This window comes from Petaurus breviceps, unplaced genomic scaffold, assembly GCF_028583685.1.
Source record: "Petaurus breviceps papuanus isolate PSGF00001 unplaced genomic scaffold, PetGlider_PUasm1.0 183, whole genome shotgun sequence".
NCBI classification, from domain to species: Eukaryota; Metazoa; Chordata; class Mammalia; order Diprotodontia; family Petauridae; genus Petaurus; species Petaurus breviceps.
Window position 1 is genome coordinate 19,809,682 of NW_027185791.1, and position 21,992 is coordinate 19,831,673.

At 39.9% G+C, this 21,992-nt stretch overlaps 1 protein-coding gene across 13 annotated transcripts in view; it reads left to right on the plus strand.

Annotated features, from left to right (window-relative positions):
- AOPEP (aminopeptidase O (putative)) overlaps nucleotides 1–21,992 on the plus strand; it is a 567,977-nt gene that overhangs the window by 128,118 nt on the left and 417,867 nt on the right. For all 13 annotated transcript variants that reach the window (XM_069087994.1, XM_069087995.1, XM_069087997.1 and 10 more), the window contains one exon: nucleotides 10,415–10,663. In XM_069087994.1, the coding sequence (XP_068944095.1) occupies nucleotides 10,415–10,663 (249 nt within the window). The remainder of the gene's footprint in view (nucleotides 1–10,414; nucleotides 10,664–21,992) is intronic.

The window sequence follows — 21,992 nt, forward strand, 5'->3', positions numbered from 1 at the left end:
GTAGAAGACTCAGTTTTCAGAAGTTTCATGATTTCTTCCAGCTCCATTCAGCAATATGTGAGTAGGAGCAAAGGAGGTAGATAGTTGTTGTAAAAAAAGATTGGGGCTTCATTCACCAAAGGGTTGAGATAGGAAATAGAGGAGCATAGCCAATGTAGAGGTAATAACATGAGAAAGAACTGAGGGGCTATGATGACCATTGCCTGTAGTGCCAACACAATATTCACAGCACCAGCATCAGAATATGCTGGTATAGTTCTCAATTGAAAAATGTAACAGACTCTCTATATAGGAGACAGAAGCCAAACATTTATTCAGACACCAGAAAACCGAATCACAATACCAGAAAACCAATTCCATCATAGCAACAAAGAAGTAAATTCAGTATAACACAGCAGGCAGCCACACCATCCTTTAACCTTCCCACAAACACTCAGAAACCTAGCTGTCTCCTTGCCTGCATCCTTTCTCCTCCCTCTGTCTAACTGCTCTGACTCCCAGCTTCCTCTGGGCTCTGCTTCAACCTGTTCAGCAAGCTCCTCTCACCACAGACTCCATGTGATTACATTTGGCCTATTAAGGGACAGGGAAAATCTTCAAAGCAAGGAAGCTCTGCAAATTCCCTTACTCCTATTAAGGGGCAGGGAAGATCTTCAAGTTACCATTACCATTACATTGGCCCTCTCATCCTAAGGCACCCTGTGATCATAATGGCCTAACTCCAATTCTTTTGTAATAGGTTTCCCTAATGAACATATTAGAACCTTAGCCTAGGATTCCTTTATCACTCTACTGCATCAACTAATGGTACTCCTCAAACCAGGAAATACTTTTGCCTTGGTGGGCCTGACTGGGTAACAGGCCTCAGCCATGGCTAACCCTCTGACTAACGGTGAAGAAAAGAGTAGATGAGCCTGACCATGTTTGGGGTCTTATATAAGTTCTTCCAAATCCCTGACACCATTCCTCACCCAAGAATGACTCACCTCTGTTGCCTAGTATCCCTTGCCTGAGTTCTTTCTGGTCATTTGTGCTAAATATACCTGCTTTCTCTACTTGCATCAGGTCCCAGAGCCCCCTACTGAGCATCTCATGGTAATTCTCCTACCCATGCCTGACTCTTGGGCTCTGCATCCTGATTTCCTAGTCCTGTAAGCCCTTGACTGGTGACCTGATCAAAGGTCCCTGTAGCCTCACCCATCTCACAAGATTCTTCTTAGGGATTTCAGAGAACAGTGACTAAAAGTGTGAACTCCATGTCCAAAGGGGAAAGACTCTCCTCTTCTCTTAATGATACCTGAACTGGGACTTGGGGGCTTGCTCTGAATATTATGTCCTTCAGTTTCTTTCCATCCTGACATCATAAGAAGATTCCATAGGATAAGGACAGGGGTGGAGGGAATGGAGGTCTCAGTAAGGATGAATAACAAAGGAGAGAAGTCATACTGCATAGGGGAAAATGAAAAGCCAGAAGATTTTTATCAGGAAAATGAATTTGTGAGTTGGTTAATATAGAAAGTGGAATATTTGTGAGTGATGGCAAGTGTAAAAGTTTTACCATCTCTTTGTGTAGCTGAGGTGGTGAGGAGTAAATCATGGGAATTCAACAGATTTAGAAACTAGAAAGTTAGGGTATTTAAGGGAACATCAATAGATAGAGAGATAGATATGGATATAGATTAGACATAGATATAAAGATATGTTGAAGTCCATTAGTATGAAGGCATGCATTGAGAAGAGAAATGCTGTGAACCAGGCATTGAACTCATTGAGGAAGAAAGGAGAATTCCCTCGGGGTTTATAGAAAAAGGCTACCAAAATCTGAGTTTGGTAATAAATTTTGATAAAGAAGAACCCTAAAGGATAAAAGATTGCTGGGGGATATGAATAGAGAGTGCGTAAGTAGCATTGGGGAGCAAAGAAGTGTTATGACTCTTTAAAGGTGATCAGTAATTAAGTTAGTTTTTAGTTAACTTTTAATTGATTCTTTTGAGACCTATTATTGAATATAATTTTTATTGCACTGTGGTCAATAAAATACTGGTTTAACATTTGACCTTTCTCAACTTGTTTATGAAGTTTTTATACCCTAATATCAATGAGATTAAATAAAATAATATTGATAAAAGTGCTTAGCACAGTGCCTGGCACAGAGTAAATGCTATATATATTCTTGTTTCCTCCCCCGCTCTCATACGTGGTCTGTTTTTGTAAAGGTACCACACATAGCTTAGAAATATGTATACTTCTTTTTCTTCTTATTCAGTAATCTCTGGAGGTCTATCATATCTAACTTTTTAAAAATTCTATTTTGATCCTTAACTTTTTCCTTGTTTTTTAAAAATTATATTTATTAGGTCTTAAAGGAGCAAATTGAGATCCTTGTTATTTATTTTTTATAGTTACTGTCTTTTTTCCCTATACCTCATATAACTTTTCCTTTAAATATTTATATATTATTCTATTTGGTACATATATGTTTCATTTTAATTGATTGTATGTGGTGTCAATCTGCAAAATGTATTTTCTCTCTTTATCTCTTTTGATTAAGTCTATTTTTGCTGTTGCCTTGTCTGAGGTCATGATTGCTCTGCCTTTTTTACCTTAACTGAAGGATAATATATTTTGCTTCAATCCTTTATTTTGACTCTGTGTTAATCCTTCTGTTTCAAGCATATTTCTTATAAATAATATATTGCTGTATTGTGGTTTCTAATATATTCTGCTGTATTTCATTTTATGGGTGAGTTCATCCTATTGACATCCACAGAAATTATTATTAATTGTGCCTTTCTCTCCTCTTCTTTTACGGTTTCCCTTCTTTTTGTTTCCTACCTCTCTTTATAAAGAAGATAGAGATGAGAGAGGAATGTGCTCAGCACTGGTACTTTAGGTTTGAGAAAGTCTGTTTTTGGACATATCTCCTCCTTAATCTATACTCTATGTCAGGTGAAAGATGAAATGACTGAGGAAACAAAGCCAATTTATTAAGTGATTCATGCCAATTGTTCCAAAAATTTGGTCCAATAGTCTTCCTCAACTTTGGCTCTAGACTCCCAGTATAGGGGGAGACAGATTTTATACGTTAAAAACAATAAAATAAGGCCAATTAATTAAAAGAAAACAATTTATCAGGTAATCTTATTTCTAATTGGAGGAAAAGTTAGGGACTTTCCAAGTTGGAAGAGGAAGAGTGAACCAATGCATTAGCCTGAATTCAGAAAAAAAGAGGTGTTTTACTCCCTGCAAATGTCTGCATTCAGTGGAACTTGAAAACAAGGACGAGTATAGTTTTCAGATAATTGGGTCAGTTTTCAGATAATTGGGTTGCTTGAGATGTATAATGGTGAGAAAATTCCTTGCATTAGTCTTCAGATCTGACTGGGTTTCTGTTCAGCGTAACCTGGGTCCTTAGTTAAGAATCTCTAAATAGCAGGTAGAGGTGGGCCAGCTTCCCTATGCAGGATTCAGATTAAACAATACAATAAGGTTTTCTGACAATTCCCACAATTTAATAATATTTTCTCTCAAGACAGAAGTTGAAGTAGACCCTTGATTGAATATAAAAGAAACTGAGCTGGCTCCAGCATTGAATCACAAGGCAGAGTCACAGTATGGTTCATTCCGTTTGCACCACTACTTGCTACTCCAGTCTCTTCAATTCCCTGTTTCTTCTTATTCCATCTTCTGCCTTCTCCCCTTTTCTTACTGTTTCCTTGTTGAATGAAATATATTTCAGCCTCCAACTGTGTGTATTCTTTCTACCTTTGACCAGTTCAGGTGTGAGTAAGGTTCATGTGTTACCTACTCCCTTGCACCTTCTTCCTTGTTTTTATAGTCCTCTATTTGCATGCCTGAATTATGTAAAATAACTTCTTCTTCCTCTACCTTTCCCATTTAGTGTATATTCCTTTTCCTCTCCCTTCCCTTTTAAAACCAATCCCAGGCCTGTTGTCCTATAGACTCCCTCTATTGACCCCTGATGATAATGTTCTGAGAAGACACATGTATCATTTTACATTAGAATGTAAATGATTCATCCTTGTTTAGTCATTTATAATTTACCTTTTCTTTTTCTTTTGACTCATGAGTTTATATTTCAGAGTTTCTATAGATCTATGATCTTTTCATCAGGAATGCTTGAAAATTTTGTTTCATTAAAAATCGATTTATGAACCTGCAGAATTACACTCTTCTTTACTGGGTACATTATTCTTGGCTGTAAACCTTTATCTTTTGCCTTCTGCAATAAAGTATTCCATATTCTCCATTTCTTTATGATGGTGACTGTTATATTTTATGTGATCCTGACTGTGGCTCCTTGGACCTAGAATTCTTTCTCTATGCTTGTAGTATTTTTTCTTTGAGCTGATAGCTTTGGATTTTGACTTTCTGGGAGATTCTGGGAGTTTTCAATATGCGATTTCTTTTAGTAGATTCTTTCTATTTCCACCCTGCCTTCTGGTTCTGAGAGATCTGGGTACTTTTCTTCTGTTATTTCTTAAAATATGGTGTTTAGGCTCTCTCTCTCTTTTTTTTTTTTTGGTCATGACTTTCATATAGTTCGATAATTCTTTCAATAATATCTTTCCTTGATTCGTTTTTTGGTGGAGGGTGTGAGTGTATGTATTGTACAGAACACTTTAATATAAATGTATTATAACATAGCAAGTATAAATAAGCATAATTTATATTAAATAAAAATTAATATAAACTTAAAAACAAAGTCTAAGCCCTTTGTTTTTAATATTTTGTCTCAGAGTCATTAACATCTATTTTTGATTCTAATTTTGAAGGAGTCTGTTGCTTGGATAAGATTTTGTATCTCTTGTGCCAAGCTTAATTTTCTTTCTTTCATAGCTCATACTCTTTTCTTTTATAATTCTTTCTTCTAGTGTTCTCATTTCATTTATAAAATCATTTTCACTCTTTAAAAAACCCAAAACTCTTGCTTCACCTCTTCCAGGAGTTCTAGTTGAACTTGTACCCAAACTGTATCTTTTTGTAGGTAGGGTTTTTGGAGCTAGTCCCTTCTTCTGAGTGTGTATCTTAAGTTTTTATTTGTTTACTCATTCTTCCAGCTTTACTTCCTGATTTTGGATTTTGTGTTAGAGTTAGGCTCTGCATACTTCTCACCGGAATGGCTGGATTGTACTTGGGTCCTGTTTTATGACCTCTTGATACTTCTTGCTATTTTCTTAGGGCATTGGGTTTTGCATCATTCCAGGATCTCTGGGACAGTTTGGGCTGGGCACTTGAAAGTCTTCAATCCCTTCATATCTACCCTCTCCCCCACCCCACAGTAGTGTGATTCTTGGCATACTCTGAGCCCTGTCTTCCTGATCTGAGCTCTGCAAGTTCCTGACCTGGGGCAGAGTTTGAGCAACACAATTCTGGACCCCAGTGGGTTGCTGCTAGATTCAGTAAGTGTCAGTCCAGTGGAAGGCTCTGCAGGTTCAGAGTGGCAGAAATGGTTATTCTGCTGGAGCCTTTGGTCATGGGAAGCGCTGGCTATGGGATCTCCCTGCCCCCTCCCCCGCCCTCCCAGCTGCAGTTACTTCTGTACTTGCTCTTCAGTACTCAGCCTACAACCACTCCTCTTTTCACTGGTGAATGGAAATAAATGGGCAGTTTGAAGTTGAGGATGTGGAATGGGCTTTGTACATCTGTAAGTGGGGTTTTTGAATTATCAGAGAGTGAGGATGTGCTAAACCATTGAAGAATGAATTCAGGCATGGTGATTGGAGAAAGGCCCACTGAGGGAGGCATGTGATTAGACTATTTGAGGTGCTTCCTTGAGGTCCATATTACAGTAGGGGGTAATGTTGTGTCCTGTGAGGACCCAGCAAGCCTGTCCCACAGCAGGCAGGAGCAGGAAGGAAGTCTGGGAGCCTGGTTAGGAGGAGGTATACTTTCCCCATCCTGAAGAAGACCTTGGGGGTAGGAGGTGCATGTGATGATTCTCTCTTTGTATCTTGTGTTACTTCACAACTCATACCTTAAACTTTGGGATTCATAGGCAAAGCACTATGCAGTATCCTGCAGTATGGCAATCTGTAATGTAAAGCCAAGCAAAGGCAACTTCTCAAGGTCCAAAATACCAGCATAGGGGCTCTCCATTTTATTCAGTGACAAATTAAGAACAGAGAAGATCAAAATATGACATCATTCAAAATACAGCATTTACTAAGTGTGATTAAATAATCTCCAAGTACTACCCCACCCCAGGACCTTACATTCATTCAATCAATTACAAAGTCCCTGTTCTAAATACTACTCCACCCCTAGGCTGTACCTTCATTTAGTCCATCACAAAGCCCCTCTTCTCAAATGGAGATTAGTTTCCAATCATAAGTAAAGTACATTCATTTGTTCAATCATAGAACACAAAAAGGTCAAAAGTTCCCCACCCCTGGATCACAGTTGACTCTACCCCAGAGTTACAAACAGTTTAAGCACAGCACTTAATACCCAAATGGAAGTCTTTTCTTCATCCTTACACAGAGGCAAGTTCTCAGCAATCCTTGTTCCTGGGGAGACAAAGCTTAGCAAAGCCACAAGATACATTGCCAGTCTCTTAATTCATTCTCTGTCTGCAGAACAGTCCTAGGACCCCTGAAAACATTAGCAAAACCCCCTTCCAGGATTTCTGTAAACATACAACTAGGAAATCCTTCTTCAGGGCTTCGGAACCAACAGCAAGGTTCCAAGACTTCTGCAACAACAGCACTCTCCTTCACCAGTGGACAGTATTCACTCTCTGTCTGCAGAACTGTCTCAGGAGCTCTGAACCAACAGAAAGGTTCCCAACCTTCTGCAACAACAGCATTGTCCTTCACCAGTGGACAAATCTGGCAAAACAACATCAAAACAGACAAAGTACCAGCATAACATTCATGTCTCCTCAGTCCTTGGCAGCTCTGGGTGGCAGGTCTCAAAAGTCCTGGGCAATTCAAAGTGGCCCTCAGCAATCCTCTCAGTCTCTCTCTCTGCCTCCAAATGTGCTGCTTCCAAAAAGTTCTTCTGCCTCTCTCTTGTGTCTCTCCAAATCTATGTCACCAGCTCCTCCCAGTTCAGCACTCTCTTTTCATGTCAACAAGTCCATCCCACAAGTGGCATTAACAAGCTCTGGGTTTTAACACAATCAAACCAAAAACCAAGCCAATACAGGGGGATCTTTATATTCCATTACTATCACACAATCTGACTTCTTTTCCTCCATTCTGCTGAACCTGCTTTTTGTTATTGCTTCCTAAAACCATTAAATCTGGCTCTTTTGTCACTCCTCATCCTAATCTTTCTGTAGTATTTTACAGTATTGATCTCACATTCCATTCCTATACTCTCTTGGTTCTCTGGACATTGCTATCTTCTGACTTCCTTCCTACAAATTAATTTTCCTTTTCAGTCCCCTTTGCTGATTCTTCTCCTTCTCCTTCTGTACCTCCCCCTATCCCCAGTATAGACGTCTCTAATTTTCCACCTGCGGCTTTCTTCTCTCTCCATTCTTTCCTTTAGAGCAGAGGTATCAGACATGCCAACACTCCCTAGTGTGACTAGCCAGATTAAAATGTAATTGACAGAAATCCAACAAAGTAAATAAAAATGATAGAACATAGATAATTTTACATGTAGTTTTCTAAGTCAATATGTGTGACTGCTGAAAGATCAAATGACTGAGAAAACAAAGGTTCAAGTTTCTGAGCATATCAATTTATTAAGCAATACATGCCAATTGCACCCAAAATTGGTTCCAGTAGCCTTCCTCAGCTTTGGCACTAGACTCCAAATATAGGGGGAGACAGATTTTTATACATTAAAAATAAGTAAAAAAAAATCAGTAAAACTAATTAACCAGAAAGCAAAATTTAGGTAATCTGATTTCTAATTGGAGAAAAGATTAGGGACTTTCCAAGTTGGAAGGGGGAGAGTCAACAGGTACAGTTAGCTGAATTCAGAAAAGAGATGTCTCACTCCCTGCAAGTATCTGCCTTCAATCAAAGGAACATGGAAATAATAACTGATTGGTCAGTATGGGACCAGTTTTTCAGATAAAACAGACGGATTGCATGAGAGGTGTGGTTTTGAGAAAATTCTTGGATCTGACTGATTTTCTGTTTAGCATCACCTAGGTCCTTAGTTAAGAGTCTCTAAGCATCAGGTAGAGGTGTTCCAGTTTCCTGGCCATGCAGGGCTAGGTTCAAAGAGTACAATAAAGTTTTCTCACAATTCCCACCATTGAATAAAAGTGTTCTCACAAGACAAAAGTTGGAGTAGACCCTTAATTGGATAGAAAAGGAATTGAGCTGGATCCAGAATTGGGTCACAAGATGGAGGTTCATCCTGTTGCCTCAATTCCCTCGTGTGCAGCTGCAGGTATCCTTAGGGATCCTAAGTGGCCAATTGTGATTTGAGTTTGATCCCTTTACTTTAGAGATTTCATATACTTCTATGGTTTCATTTATTTTCTGCATGTAGAGCACTGCCAAAGCTATACCTTTAGTTGTGAACTCCATTTCTAGTTTTCCTGCCACTTACTAGATATTCCTACCTGGATTTCCTGGTTGCATCTCACAGTCAGTATGTCTAAAGGATCTTCTTTTTAAAACTTAAAAATCTGTCCATCTTTCCTAGTGATGGCAATCAGTCAGTCAATCAACAGGTATTTATTAAGCTCCTACTCTATGCCAGGCACTATAGTGGATGCTGGGGTACAAATAAAACAAAGCAATCCAGGGATAGAGACTAGACCTTTGCTTTTACTAGTAAAGGAACTCTGAGAGGATGAAACTCCTTTCACCTATGCAGGTAGGTCAGCACCTTGTTAGCAATTTATAGACTTTGAGAGACTTAGAGCACTGAAAGGTAATTGACTTTCTCTGGGTCACACAGCAGATCTGTATCCAAAGTGGGACTTGACGTCAGGTCTTTCCAGCTCCAGGGCCAGTCCTGTACCCATCATGCCAGGCTGCTTCTTCCATCCCTCTTGCCTTACCCTATCCTTTTGATGGTATTGTCATTTTACCAGTCATACATATAAAGTTATCCTTTACTGTTCCTTCTGTCAGCTCTCCATATCTGTCATTTGCTAATTCCTGTGAATCCCACTTCTACATATTTCACTTCCATTCCTCCCTTTCCCCTTCGTCACTGTAGTTCAGGTCCTCCACTTTTTGAAATAAAATAAGCTTTGTTGTTGTTGTCTCGTATCACCAAGCGTTCATTAAGGGTTTACTGTGTGCCTGGCGCTGTCCTGAGTACTAAGGATAAAAAGAAAGAATAGTTAGACAGACAGACAGACAAAATAAGTAGTATGTATGACATATAACTTGAGAACACGTGTGTCTACGTCACCCTTAACACTTTCTGCAAGAAGTAACTGAGAAGTTGCTCGTTGTGCTTGAACTGGATTTCAGTATTCATACTTGTATTCTCCCCTGCTCTTATCCCAGATGAAAGTTTAATGCATCACCACTCTTTGTTTCCTAAGAGTATAATGTGACTAGGGCAGGAAGCTGGTTGTCCTTTACCACTTGATTTCAGTGATGGGTGAGGCTTATTTATATAGCTGATATATGAATCTCCTGAGAGCTGGACTCGGGTGCATAAAAGGCATTTCATAAATGCAAGGCTCACTGTAGCTCAACTGAAAACAGCCGGTGGTGGTCAGATGGTACAGGTTGAGCCCTGATCTGCTTCTTTAAAGTGTTTGCATTGTCAAACCTTCATTATAGGTTGATTGAAAATGACTGTGTCAGAAGTGGCTCTCATGTTCCTGCTTTAATAGAAATGCCATTTAGTGGCTTTTGTACAGAGCATGCAGGTTTCTTTTCAGTAAAAAGGCTTGTGTTCATTTGAAAAAGACCATACCTGCATTAATTTGGTTAATTGTTACAAATGGCTTCTAAGTCTTTTATTCCGGGAACTTTCAGAGTGGAATCTTTAGTTTGCTCTCTACTGTCTCTTTTTCTTTTCTTTTGGGCTATATATTATACACTACTTCTGAGAAAATTCTTTCCATAATGGGAGTTAACAGTACATCACTAAAGACAGAATTTGTTCCTGCCTTTTAGTTTTTTCTTTTGAATTCATTTGAGTCTTAGGATCCTTCCCCTCCCCCCTCACATTTATTATCGACAAGATACTGCCACTTTTCACGTGGCTCGGATTGAAGGAACCAGATCAGCTCCACTTAAGCACATCAATAATGTTGATACCCTGTATTTTTTTAAACTATTGTCTTGACATAAAGAAAAGCAAGACTACAAAAGAGAGGTCTTCCCTGGAAGCCCACGTGGACTCTTGCCTCTTGGGGATGTGTCTCTTGTCCACAGATGTTGCTTTTCTCCAACACCAGTACTTAAGATTATCATCAGATCTTCCACAGCATTGACTTATTTTATGTTCCTCTCAGGTGTGCCAGTTTGGTGTGTGGTCACACGGAGTACCCCTGCCCTTTCCAGAATCCTGCTGCTGCTTCTCAAGCAATTATTCCTCACCGGGTGTTTGCCCCGGAGTGTCTCCGCCACTGCTGTGAGGACAGCCTGCTTCCGCTGCTCCCTCAGTGCCTCTCAGCAGCACATTCAACGCTGGGGACTCACCCTTTCTCTAGGCTCGATGTGCTAATTGTCCCTGCCAATTTTGCAAGTCTGGGGATGGCCAGGTAATTTACTGTTTGTATGGTTTTTTTTGAAAATCTGGTTTGTGGATCTATGTTCTATGTAATTCTTCAACTTTTGATATTTTCATCAGTGCAGGAATCAGCAGACCCTCTTTCAGATGATGGAATTAAATACTTCTTGTACCTAATTGGCATTGGCATCTCTGCCTCTCTAGCCTTAGGGTCACTGTTCATGGAGACTCAGTCACCTATTACTCTTGTATTTTTAGGCCCTGCAAAGATTGGGTGATTGTGGAGTCAGTCTGGACTTCCTTCAATATAAAAAAGGCCACACAGCTGCTAAGATTTTAGAACATGTTGCATCTCACAGAGATTTATTCTGGATTATACTAGGTCTATGATTAAGGTTAATTTAGGTGGTTAGAGCATGATGCTAATGAGACCAAGGTCATGACTTTAAACTTTGTGCATGTTATTTAGCTTTACTTTGTTCTATGGCCATACTCCTAACCCCGGCCAGGTGTCTCTTAAATTCATGCCATTGTTCTTAAGGACAGCTATTTGTTGAAGCTCTATTTTAGAGAGAACGTAAGATGGATTAATCTAAATTTATCATCACTACTGGAAAACAGCTCAAAATATGTGCCTTACTAATAGTTAACCAGTAACATCATCGTTGTATATGAAAGAGAGCATCATGACACAGAAAACCGAGTCATACCAACTAAACTTTGACTAAATTTGTTTACACCTAACTCCATTTAGTAACACCAGCTTCCATTCTGTGGTTGTTGGTGGCGTGACACTCAACAAATTGGTATTTTAGCAAGAGTCTTTATTTTATGTGGTTAGGCATCTGTTTCCAGCTCATGTCATTAATGGGGCATATGCTTTATTAAGGCTATGAAAAGTAAGCTCATCAAAACATGTGACTTTATATTTCCTCCATTACTCAAAGGAAGGGTTACTTCTTGATGCCAATTAATTTCCATGCCCCCGTGCATCTGTCGTTTGCTGTATTTTGTCTGAAAGTTACACAGATTCTTAGCAAAAAACATTGAGTGTTAAAGAACTAACCAGAATATTTACTTTTGAGGATTATTAGATACTTATGCTTTTTTTCTTTAACTTGGCTCAAAGATCTTATATCTGAAAAGTTTTGGGAAAGTAGACTTTTTAAGTCCTAATTTGATGAAATAATATGTAAAAAGCAAATAATGTGCTTTGATCATGTATGACTCATAATTCTCGTACATAACTATATTAGAAATTTGGCTTAATTGTAATGAGAAAATGTCCATTGATTGCTCTCCTCATCTCCTTCTGAAGTTAAATTAGGGAAATATTGAAGATGGAAATCTCCTGATTAAATATCTCCCATTTTTACATTTTTTTGGAAACAACTTTTCCTGTTTTATCTTTTTTGACACTCATGATAGTTACAAGACTCTCAACACATCTACTAACAGAGTTTCAAATGTGATTTTAGAAAATTGAAGAAAGGGCATTTAAAAAAAAAGAAAAAGAAAACAGATTGCCTTATTCTGTGTATCTCCTTCTTCTTGCTAAATCTGTCAAAGACATAATTTGTTGACCTTCAGGCCATGGTGCAGAGCTTTTCTCTTCAGATTAATGTGCCCAAACAGGTAGGCCATGTGTTTGCTGCTTTTTTTTAAAGGTGTTTTCAGTGATTTAATGCTAAACTGTATATTTTTAAAGTGTGCCTGTGTATCCTGAGGGCAGATGGTATGGGTGACAAATGCCAAAAATGTCATGATAATAATAACTTTGGATAAAAGCAGCCTTGTTACAGCTAAGAAAGAAAACAATTTTAAGAATTTGTGGTAGAGTCCCAAGTGTCCTGTCTTGTTTTTCTTTTTTAACTGTGGAAATTAACTTCATTCTCATCTTGATGTTTTCTTGGACTTGTTTGATAGTCACTATATTTGAGTCAGATAGTGGTAATTGTGGTGTTTTCTGCTGGAATTTACAGGGCCCACTTGATTTTTCTTAACTTCTGGCTTTTTGAGTTAGTTTCTCTTGGATATTTCAGGACTTAAGCACCTCGGTCCACAGGCAGGCGAAAGAAATTGTGACTAACCCTGCTACTGGGGGCCAGTTATTTTTTCTGTTTGCAATGAAAGATGCTATTGTATAGGAAAGGCTGGAGGATAAAGAGCCTTTACCATGTATAGAAGTAAAACAGAGGAAACCCCAGAATTAAGATTATCTATCCACAAAGACCCTAGGATGTTCACTTGAACTTCCTGTTCAGCTATTTATTGTAATACTCCTGAGGCATCAAAGAATGTTCTTTGGCAGATGAATCAACTTGTCCCAGAGTATCTGTTCTATATAAACATGCCTGTAATATTGCATAGAGAATCTTTGCTTCTGTATTCTTTTTGTTGTTGCTAGGCCTTATTCACAGTAAATGTGATTTTGGGACTCCTTTTTGGTGAGCCAAATGAACATCCCCATGTGAACGAAAGAGGGCAAATTACGAATAGTCTTTCGGGGGTTTTGCTTTTCTGGGATGTTATTTCACTCAGTGATTTCACTGTATTTTAAATCTAAGTATCATAGTTTGTTTGAGTAAGCATGAAACTTTTAATGAATCTATTATTAATTTGGTCTTGATTATTTTTAAGAAAGGGAAAAAACTTTTCATTTACAATCTGAATGAAAAACAATGTCGACATCAATTCATAAGAGAGTATACTGTCATAACCAATCCTGCAAAGTTTTTTAATTCTGAACACTGGCGGCAAATTGAAAAATGTTGTTTTTGTCATTTCTTAGCAAAAAGGACACCTGCCTATTGACTCTTCTTTTTCTGAATTACTCTTCAAGGGAAGAGAATGTTTTCCCCAGCACTGATCCTAAGCAAAATTTAGTCTTTTAAGCCTAAATTTCCACTTTTGTTCAAACATATTTCTTTACTAGGTAACAGGCATTTAAAAACTTTAAATCAGGCATATTTAGACTTGATAGAATTAAAGTTTCCCTAGATCCAGTTATGCACAGAGAAATTAAGACGTTTTTGAACTAAACATATAAATCTGTCTGTAGAGTTTTGAGCAACTGCATTCAGTACAGTATTATCATTAATATTCTAAAATGCTCATTTGATCTGGACTTTTCTTGTTCTGTTCTATTTGTTCCATTCTATTTTATCCTTATGCTGTATAGGAGAGGCAGTATGATATAATGGAAATGTCACTAGATTTAGATGTTAGTGCCGTCTTCCTCACTTATTTGCCTCATGGCTTCAAACTCTGTGGGCTTCACTTTTCTGTCCAATGTGGATGAAAGTTCCGGGGTGTTTTACTGGGCTTTTGTAAGTATCAGTTGAGATAAGGTCAACAATAATTCCTAGCATTTAAATATAGTGCTATAAGGTTTACAAAAGACTTTCTCTATGATTCATCATTCAATATAAACATAGGAGGATTTTTGAGCTAGAAGGAGCCTCAGAGATCATCTCATGCCACCCTTTACAGATGAGTAAACTGAAGTCCAGCAGTATCACAGGATCAGAGGCTGAGGGCTGGAGAGGACCTCAGGAGCTCTCATGTCACAGATCAGGAAACTGAGATCCCCAGTGGTGAAGTGACTTGCTCAGTGTGGCAAACGGAAAGTAGATCTCAGACACTCCTAATCCAGTGAACTTTTTACTGGTGAATCATGTTGCTTCTAATAACAGGAAAAGGGAATTTCCAGCTTAGCCTGAATTGAATAAATGGATGCATGAAAGACATGTTTTAAGCACTTACCATGTTCCAAGTCCTGTTTTCAATGATGAGGATACAAATAGAAAAAGGGAGACAGTCCCTACTCTTGAGGACATCACTATCTGAGAGACATAACATTGTGTCCAGCTGCAGGCTAGATGGAAAGGCCTAGAAATCTCAGATCCAGTGGGGCATAGATGCACGACCCCGGAGCTCCATGAATGGATTGGCATATCAGACAGAAGTGCCCACTAGGACCCAGGGAACCTTAGGACATAGTTGTAGGACAGATGGTGGTCCTCCATCTTACTGGAAGGATCATAGTTGATGACTCCCAGCTCATCCAAGTGGTGTCAGATAAGTGTCCATGTCTTCTCTGTAGAACTGTGGGACTGGAAGGGCCTTAGCCTTTCCCTATTAGGAAGTGTGGATGGGTCCCAGGGACCACATCGAACAGGGATTCTGTGTTTCTGGCCTTGGGGTAGAAGTAGGAAGATTAGTATCCAGCTAGGAGGAGGAGATAGGAAAGGATCATTGGTAAGAAGATTTGGGGAGAAGGGCCTCTGCTGGTAGCTGTTTACATCGGTGCCCCTGTGGGATCTGGGTTCCTTGGTCAGTGGAATGGTGAAAAGAAGGGGGAAGGACTCCCCTTTCCAGCAGTTCTTCCTGGTTCGCTTCCCTGGTTGGGATCTTGAAAAGAACACATGAGAAATATTCATCACTCTTACACATTATATGGAAATAGGTATGCTATTAATGGAATAATAGGCTGCAACTAGATTTATTATGATTGCCTTAAAAATTAACACATCAGCCTTACTTCTGCATTTATTTATAATAAATGTTTTGCTTCACTATCTGTCTTTCAGCAGTTCTTATCTGTCACCTTGTATAAATAGGTTTGTGGAGCTGCCTAATTAACTATGGATTCATCCAGACAAGTTCATTTTGCTCTTTCATTCCTGGCCTAAGCATCTCTCCAAGAGAGATTTACTACAAGCATGGTCTTGTGTGGAGAACATTGAGTCAGGAGCCACAGCCTCCACTGTTCTGCCATCCAGTGGCACATGGTACTTGGCCACGTCAGACTGTTGAACTGCGACCTTTGCTGGTAATAGAGGGAAGGCTGACCAAGTAGCAGTGGTGACAGTTGGATGGCTTGTGAGTGACCTAACGATCCTGTAGGTTTCCCTAGCATTCTTGAGTTGTCGACTTCTTCCTTGGACTTGCTAATGGTAGTAAGGTCTTCCATGAATTACAGGGATAAAAAGGTATCTGCAAATCCTTCAGATAAAGTAAACTTTGAAGCACAACTACTTAACTTACACACACACACACATACACACACACACACATATCTGTGATCCACCACGTACATAGACAGTCAACCTTAGTCCTTAGTAATCTCTCCTATCCCTATATGACTTCACTAGGCCAATAGATGGAATCAGTAGACTGCCACCTTCCCCTCAGGGTGGCTTCATGTATGAGACAACTAGAGAACCTCTCATGGGGAGACTGCAGAACTCTTCACATAACAAACATTTGTTAAGAGCCAGTGATCAGAGAATCCAGCCTACAGATACCAACTAGCTTCAGAAACTACCTGAGAGCCAAGCACATTCATTCCTGAGAAGAATGAGGACTTGTTCCAGCCCTCATCATACATCTCCTGCCTGTAGAAATAGTTGTCTTCCTGTGCCATACTTTGCTGATTTTGGGGACATCCTTACCTATACCTCTTCAGCGGTCCTGGCATTTCCTTTTAAAATCTCAGCTGAAGATAGGCTGATACTTTCGGCTGTTGTCCTAGCAGCCCCGCCTCTAGAATGTGAAAGCTGCAGGAGCTGGGAAACAAGAATTGCTGCTGGGGGGTTTGGGGGGTGGGAGGGTTAATGCTAAGAAACTGTCCTGAATAGTCTGTGCCAATCCTCTCCTAGTGCGGGGGTTTTGAGGGTATCTGGGGCCCTCATTGTGTTCAACTAACCTTATGTGAAGATGAGAAAACTTTGCTTTATGTTCGTTCCAATGGCTATGGACTTATCCCAAGACCGGTGTGTTATGTAACAAAAGATGAAAAGCAAACATACCTCTGTGTGTGTGTGTGTGTGTGTGTGTGTGTGTGTGTGTGTTCTCTTTCATTTTCAGGTCTTTTTCATTTAATAATTCATTCAGAAAGCTACAGCTACATAATAAAAATGAGTAAACAGAGAGCTTTAAAAATCATTATCACTTACTTAAAGGTCCACAGTAGAGGAAAGCCATGTCAACTCATGATAAATTGCTTGTTTTTCTTTGACCTGATTGCATAACCAGTGGCTTCTAAATGTTGTAGAGGACTCCTGGCTAGTTCCTGTCTATTGCCAGTGCAATTTTCTAAAGTACTTCAATTTGAGGATAAACCGTATGCAGGCACATGCCCAAGGACAAACTTAAACCAGCTCCTTACCCTCTTTCTCCTGGGGTTAACCAAGGCGTTTTACTGTTTATCCTTATCTCCCAGCCTATCTGTAACAGAATAAGCAAATCATTGCATGTTGGTACAAAGAGTCTGTTGTTTTTAGCCTTCTAATTGTACTCCTGTCTGTTGGGAAAGGAAGCAGTCATAAATTTAATTTATTATCTTAAGTATCAAGGCTTCACAGCTTTTAGATTGTGTGTATGTGTGTGCTCATTCTGTGCAAGATTACTTTTATTAAAGTTTTTAGATCTTTCTTTTTGGACTCCTCCTTCCCTCTCTTTTCACTCCCTTTTTGTTTTTTAAAATTGAAAAAAGATGTTGTCCCACATTCAGTGCAAAATGAAATGATATTGGTTCTTTCATAGAGAAAAACAATAATGAAATTAATTGAATTAATTGTTCTTTCTTTTGTGATTTCTGCCAGCTCCACTCTATTTCCCCTGCTTGTTTGTCAACTTATTTGTCAGATTTTGCAAACATTTTTGTAAATCCTCATGCTTGGACTATGGTGTGAGTTTTTAGGTATGGTTGGATTTTTCAATAGTTATGTAAATTGGAAAGGGGAGGAGGTAGGGTTTTGTGTTTTGTTTTGCTTTTGGTCTCATTCTTCTCCTGGCATATCCTTTTTCCTTAGACCTTTGATTTCTCTTTGTAGGTACTCCAGTTAGTTTCTGTAAAACATAATCAAATAGGATTAGAGTTCAATTGAGTTGTGCCACAAACTATTCCTTTATTGCTTCCTTAATGTGCTTAACTTCTCAGATTTTTTTCCTGTTTCTTTCTTTGGATTTAAGTACTGAGTCTACTTTCTTTAAGTAATATATAGAAGACTCTTCTCTTCTGAGATATGTGCTAGGTGGTCCAGTTCTTTTCTTCTCAGTGATGCAGGCTCTTGCCCCCAAATATCTGTTACTCATGAGTTATGCTTCCAGGTTTTCTCCACCCCTTCTGTGGCTGAAGCAGGCACTTTGGAGCCCTTAATGCTTGGTCAGACATCAAAGAACTGAGGTCATCCACTGCATCCCGGGCAATTGCCAATCTTTTTTTTTTGTCTTGCCACTGGACTTGAGTGACTCTTGAAGAGAGTGAGGCTGATGCCTGCGCTCAACTCTGCCTCACTTAAATCCAATTCATGTGCAAGTCATCACTCTGTGATGTCATTGGTTCTCTTCAGAAGTGAGGTTTGAAATGTATTTAGGAACTGGATTCCAGAGTTCCTTAAAGACAAGGTGAAGACATTTGTATTTCATTCTATAGGCAATGAACAGCCACTGAAGGGTTTTGTGCAAGGGAATAACTTGGTCTGACCTGGGATCAGAAACAGCTTCATGAAGGAAGCAGCACCTGAGCTGGGTATTAAAGGAAAGAAGGAATTGTAATCCCTCCTTCCTCACGTACCTTTCCCTAATCTTGCCAGCTCTTTCCTTGAATATTTTCCTTGAATATCCCAAGGTCCTTTGTCTGGTCTTCTGCTCACATAACTCCCTGCCTTGTGTCATTTATGGTTTTTATTATCTGAGCATTATTAGTCCAGTCCTGTGTGTCATCTTCTCTAAAGACCTGATCTATCCATCTTTTATCAGTTTAGAAATAGAAAATTCTTCTTTCTCCTCCTCCCTTGTCCTTTGTTTTAGAGAAAAGGAAACTAAGGTCCAGAGAAATTAAGTGACTTGCCGGAGTTTAACCAAAAACATGACCATAGGCAAGTCACTTAAACTTCTGTGGGCTTCCCTTAGGTTGTCTTCAAGGTTTTTCCCAGCTCTAAACTTTTATGATTCTTGGATTTCAGTTAGGCTTTAGCCTTTATTTTAAATATAGGAATTCAGTTCTCACCCATTACAATCAGTGTGTGTGTGTGTGTGTGTGTGTGTGTGTGTGTGTGTGTGTGTTTTATTTTATTTTATTTTATTTTGCTTTTTGGAGGGCAATTGGGGTCAAGTGACTTGCCCAAGATCACATGGCTAGTAAGTGTTAAGTGTCTGAGGCCGGATTTGAACTCAGGTCCTCCTGACTTCAGGGCCAGTGCTCTACTCATTGTGCCACCTAGCCGCCCTACATTTTTTAAAAATAAAAAACCACTTTGATCTTAAGTAACTGGATTTGCATTTTCTCTATCTTTCTTTCCCCTTGACCTCTCTGCAGCCTTTGACACTCTTCATTCACTCTCTTCTCTCTGGGTTTTTGGGACACCATTCTCTCCTTCTTGACCTCTCTGCAGCCTTTGACACTCCGTGATGCTCTCTTCTCTCTGGGTTTTTGGGACACCATTCTCATCCTTGTTGTCCTCCTGTCTATTTGATTGCTCCTTCTCTTTTTCCTTTACTATATCTCCTTCCAGATCATATTTCCTCAAAAATGGTGAACTTCAGGGCTCTGCCCTGGACCTTCATTTTTTCTCTTCTATACTATTTCACTTGATGATTTCAGCAGCTCTCATGGATTTAATTGCCATCTTTATGCTGATGACTCTCATGTCTGTGTGTTCTGCCCAAAACCCTTTGCTGACCTTCAAAGTTGCTTTTCCAACTGCCTTTCAACGCCTGGATGTCCAGGAGACATTTTAAACTCAACATGTCCAAAATGGAGCTGTTATCTTTCCTCCTTAACTCCCCTTTCCCTCTACCACCTTTGGTTCCCCCACCCTCCCCACCCTCCCTGTTACTGTAGAGGGCTATACTATTCTAGTCCCTCAGGCCCACAAACTAGGAACTGTCCTGGATTCCTCACTGTCAGTCAGCTGCCCCCCTCCACCCATACCTAAGCTGTTGTCAAGGCCTGTGGATTTCATCTTGGTAACATCTCTCTCCTCTGACAGTACCACCACCCTGGTGTAGGCCTTCATCACCTCACATCTGGATTACTGTAATACCCTTTTGGAGAGTCTGCCTTCGTCAAATCTCTCCCCACTCTAATCCATCCTTCATTCAGCTATTATAGTGGTTTTCCTAAAGCTCAGGTTCAACCATGTCATTCTTCCCGCCCCCCCTCCCCCAATAATAAACTCCAATGACTCCTTATTACCTCCAGGTTTTAATATAGAATGCTGTTTGGCAAAGTCCTCCATGACCCAGCCCCTTCCTACCTTACTCCCTTCCGGGGGCTCGTCTGTCCTCTTGGCCGTGGCACAAACAAGACACCATTTCTCCCATTCCTGGCATTTTCTCTGGCTGTCTCCCAAGTCTAGGATGTTCTCCCTTCTTATTCCAAGTGCTGACCTCTCTGCCTTCCTTTAAGTTCTAACTACATTCCATTCCTCCCCAGCCTCTCTTAATTCTAGTGTTTTCTCGTTATTTATTGATCTCTTGTCCTGCTTCATAGTTATCTTTTTGCATGTTGTCTCTCCCATTAGATTATGCATCTATTGAGGACAAGGACTGTCTCTTGAGTCTTTTTTGTATCCCCAGCACTTAGCACAGGGCCTGGCACATAGTAGTTGCTTAATAAGTATTGATTGATTGATTTGAACTTAGTCTAACTCCATTTTCTATTTGAAAAATTTAGCTCTCCCCCGGCAAAAATTTTGAAAAGATACTTTTAGCTACTGGTTTTTTGTTTTGTTTTGTTTTGAAGATTTGGTCTCCCTATTTCACCCAGACTGGAAGTACATGGGCTACTCGTGAACTGGATCCCACTTGATATGGGAGCCGTGGCCTGTTGTTTTTGACCTGAGCCATTTTGCCTCCCCTTATCGAACCTGGTGGCCTCTCTCCCATTCCTTACAATACCAGATCAGCAAAGCCCATTGAAGCTCAGAACTCCAGAGCTGGAGATTTGACATCTCCCCAACATCTACCAGCCTCAGCCTACCACAGCTGGGATTAAAGGGTGCACTACCACACCCAACCTTGTCTCCTGTTAACAGCAAGAATGAACAAATCTTAGAGGCTATGGGAGAAGTGCCTTTTCTTTCATAATAATCATCCAGCCACCTAGGGCATTCATTGCTGTTTCTCCATCGTTAAGAATTAACAGTCACTACCACATACTTTATTGGTGGTGTGCTTTTTAAATGTCTACCTTCCTTCTTTTGCCAAGTAATTTAACACTCATACCCCTTCCTCTTACCCCCTGAAAGGTGGCTGCTAGCTTTGCCTCCCCCATTTTGTCCTTGAGTTATTTCTATTTTCAAGCTAATAAGTTGCACCTACATATGTTTGAACAGTTGTCAGGCATGTCTGCCGTTTAAGCAGTTTGGTGGTTTAAAACAAACAATAACAGAGAACCCAGGGGGGAAGAACACATTTTAGTTGTTGCCGCACGCACTGTTGTTTTGACCCTGACAGTCAGTTGTAAACGACCTGTCAGGTACCTTTGTGTGCCGTTGGGTACACCCACCTGGAAGATATTATTCGCCCTAAGGATTCTGTGCCTCTGCTGGCATTGTGTCCTTGGATTTTCCTTTCATTAGTGGAGAGCTGGTACTACTGAGCTAAAAACTATTTTTTCCTTTATTCTTTTTGCATTTCTTCACTCTAGAATGCTACCCTCTGCTAGTACACTCTGTCTCTTTCTTTTTCTTATCAGCCTTCCCTACCTTTTGTCTTATTTTGGCTTCAAACCATTTTTTTGTTGCCTTGATTTCTTTGTGCAAGGTCATGCCCAGTTAAGAACTGTGTACTGCTTACTGCCTTAAACCAGGGCTCATGTGGTTTCTCAAGCTCTTTGAAAGCAGACCCTCAAGAGAGATTGATGAAAGTCCTCAGTGTCTCTAACTGCTCTAGCTCACTTCTACCAACATAAAAATATATATACTTATCTGCAGGATTAAATTGTAGTGGGAACCCACTTCATAGTTGAGAGAAGGCAGAGCACAGGCTAACCTTTCCTACATTTTCCAGGGCCGCCTTTTGAAAAGGGACATCCATTTGTCCATATTTTTTTTTTGGCGTTTTGGTGGAAGGATGGTAGGACAGTTGGGGTTAAGTGATTTGCCCAAGGTCATACAGCTAGTTTTGTGTTATGTGTCTGAGGCAGGATTTGAACTTAGGTCCTCCTGACTCCAGGGCTGGTGCTATATTCACTGTGCCACCTAGCCGCCCCATTTGTCCATATTTTAATTAGTACTATTTATCTTGTCTCATCCAACCAATCAATGGAAATTACATGCAGGTGATACCCAATAAGAGAGGGTGTGTGTGTGTGTGTGTGTGTGTGTGTGTGTGTGTGTGTGTGTGTG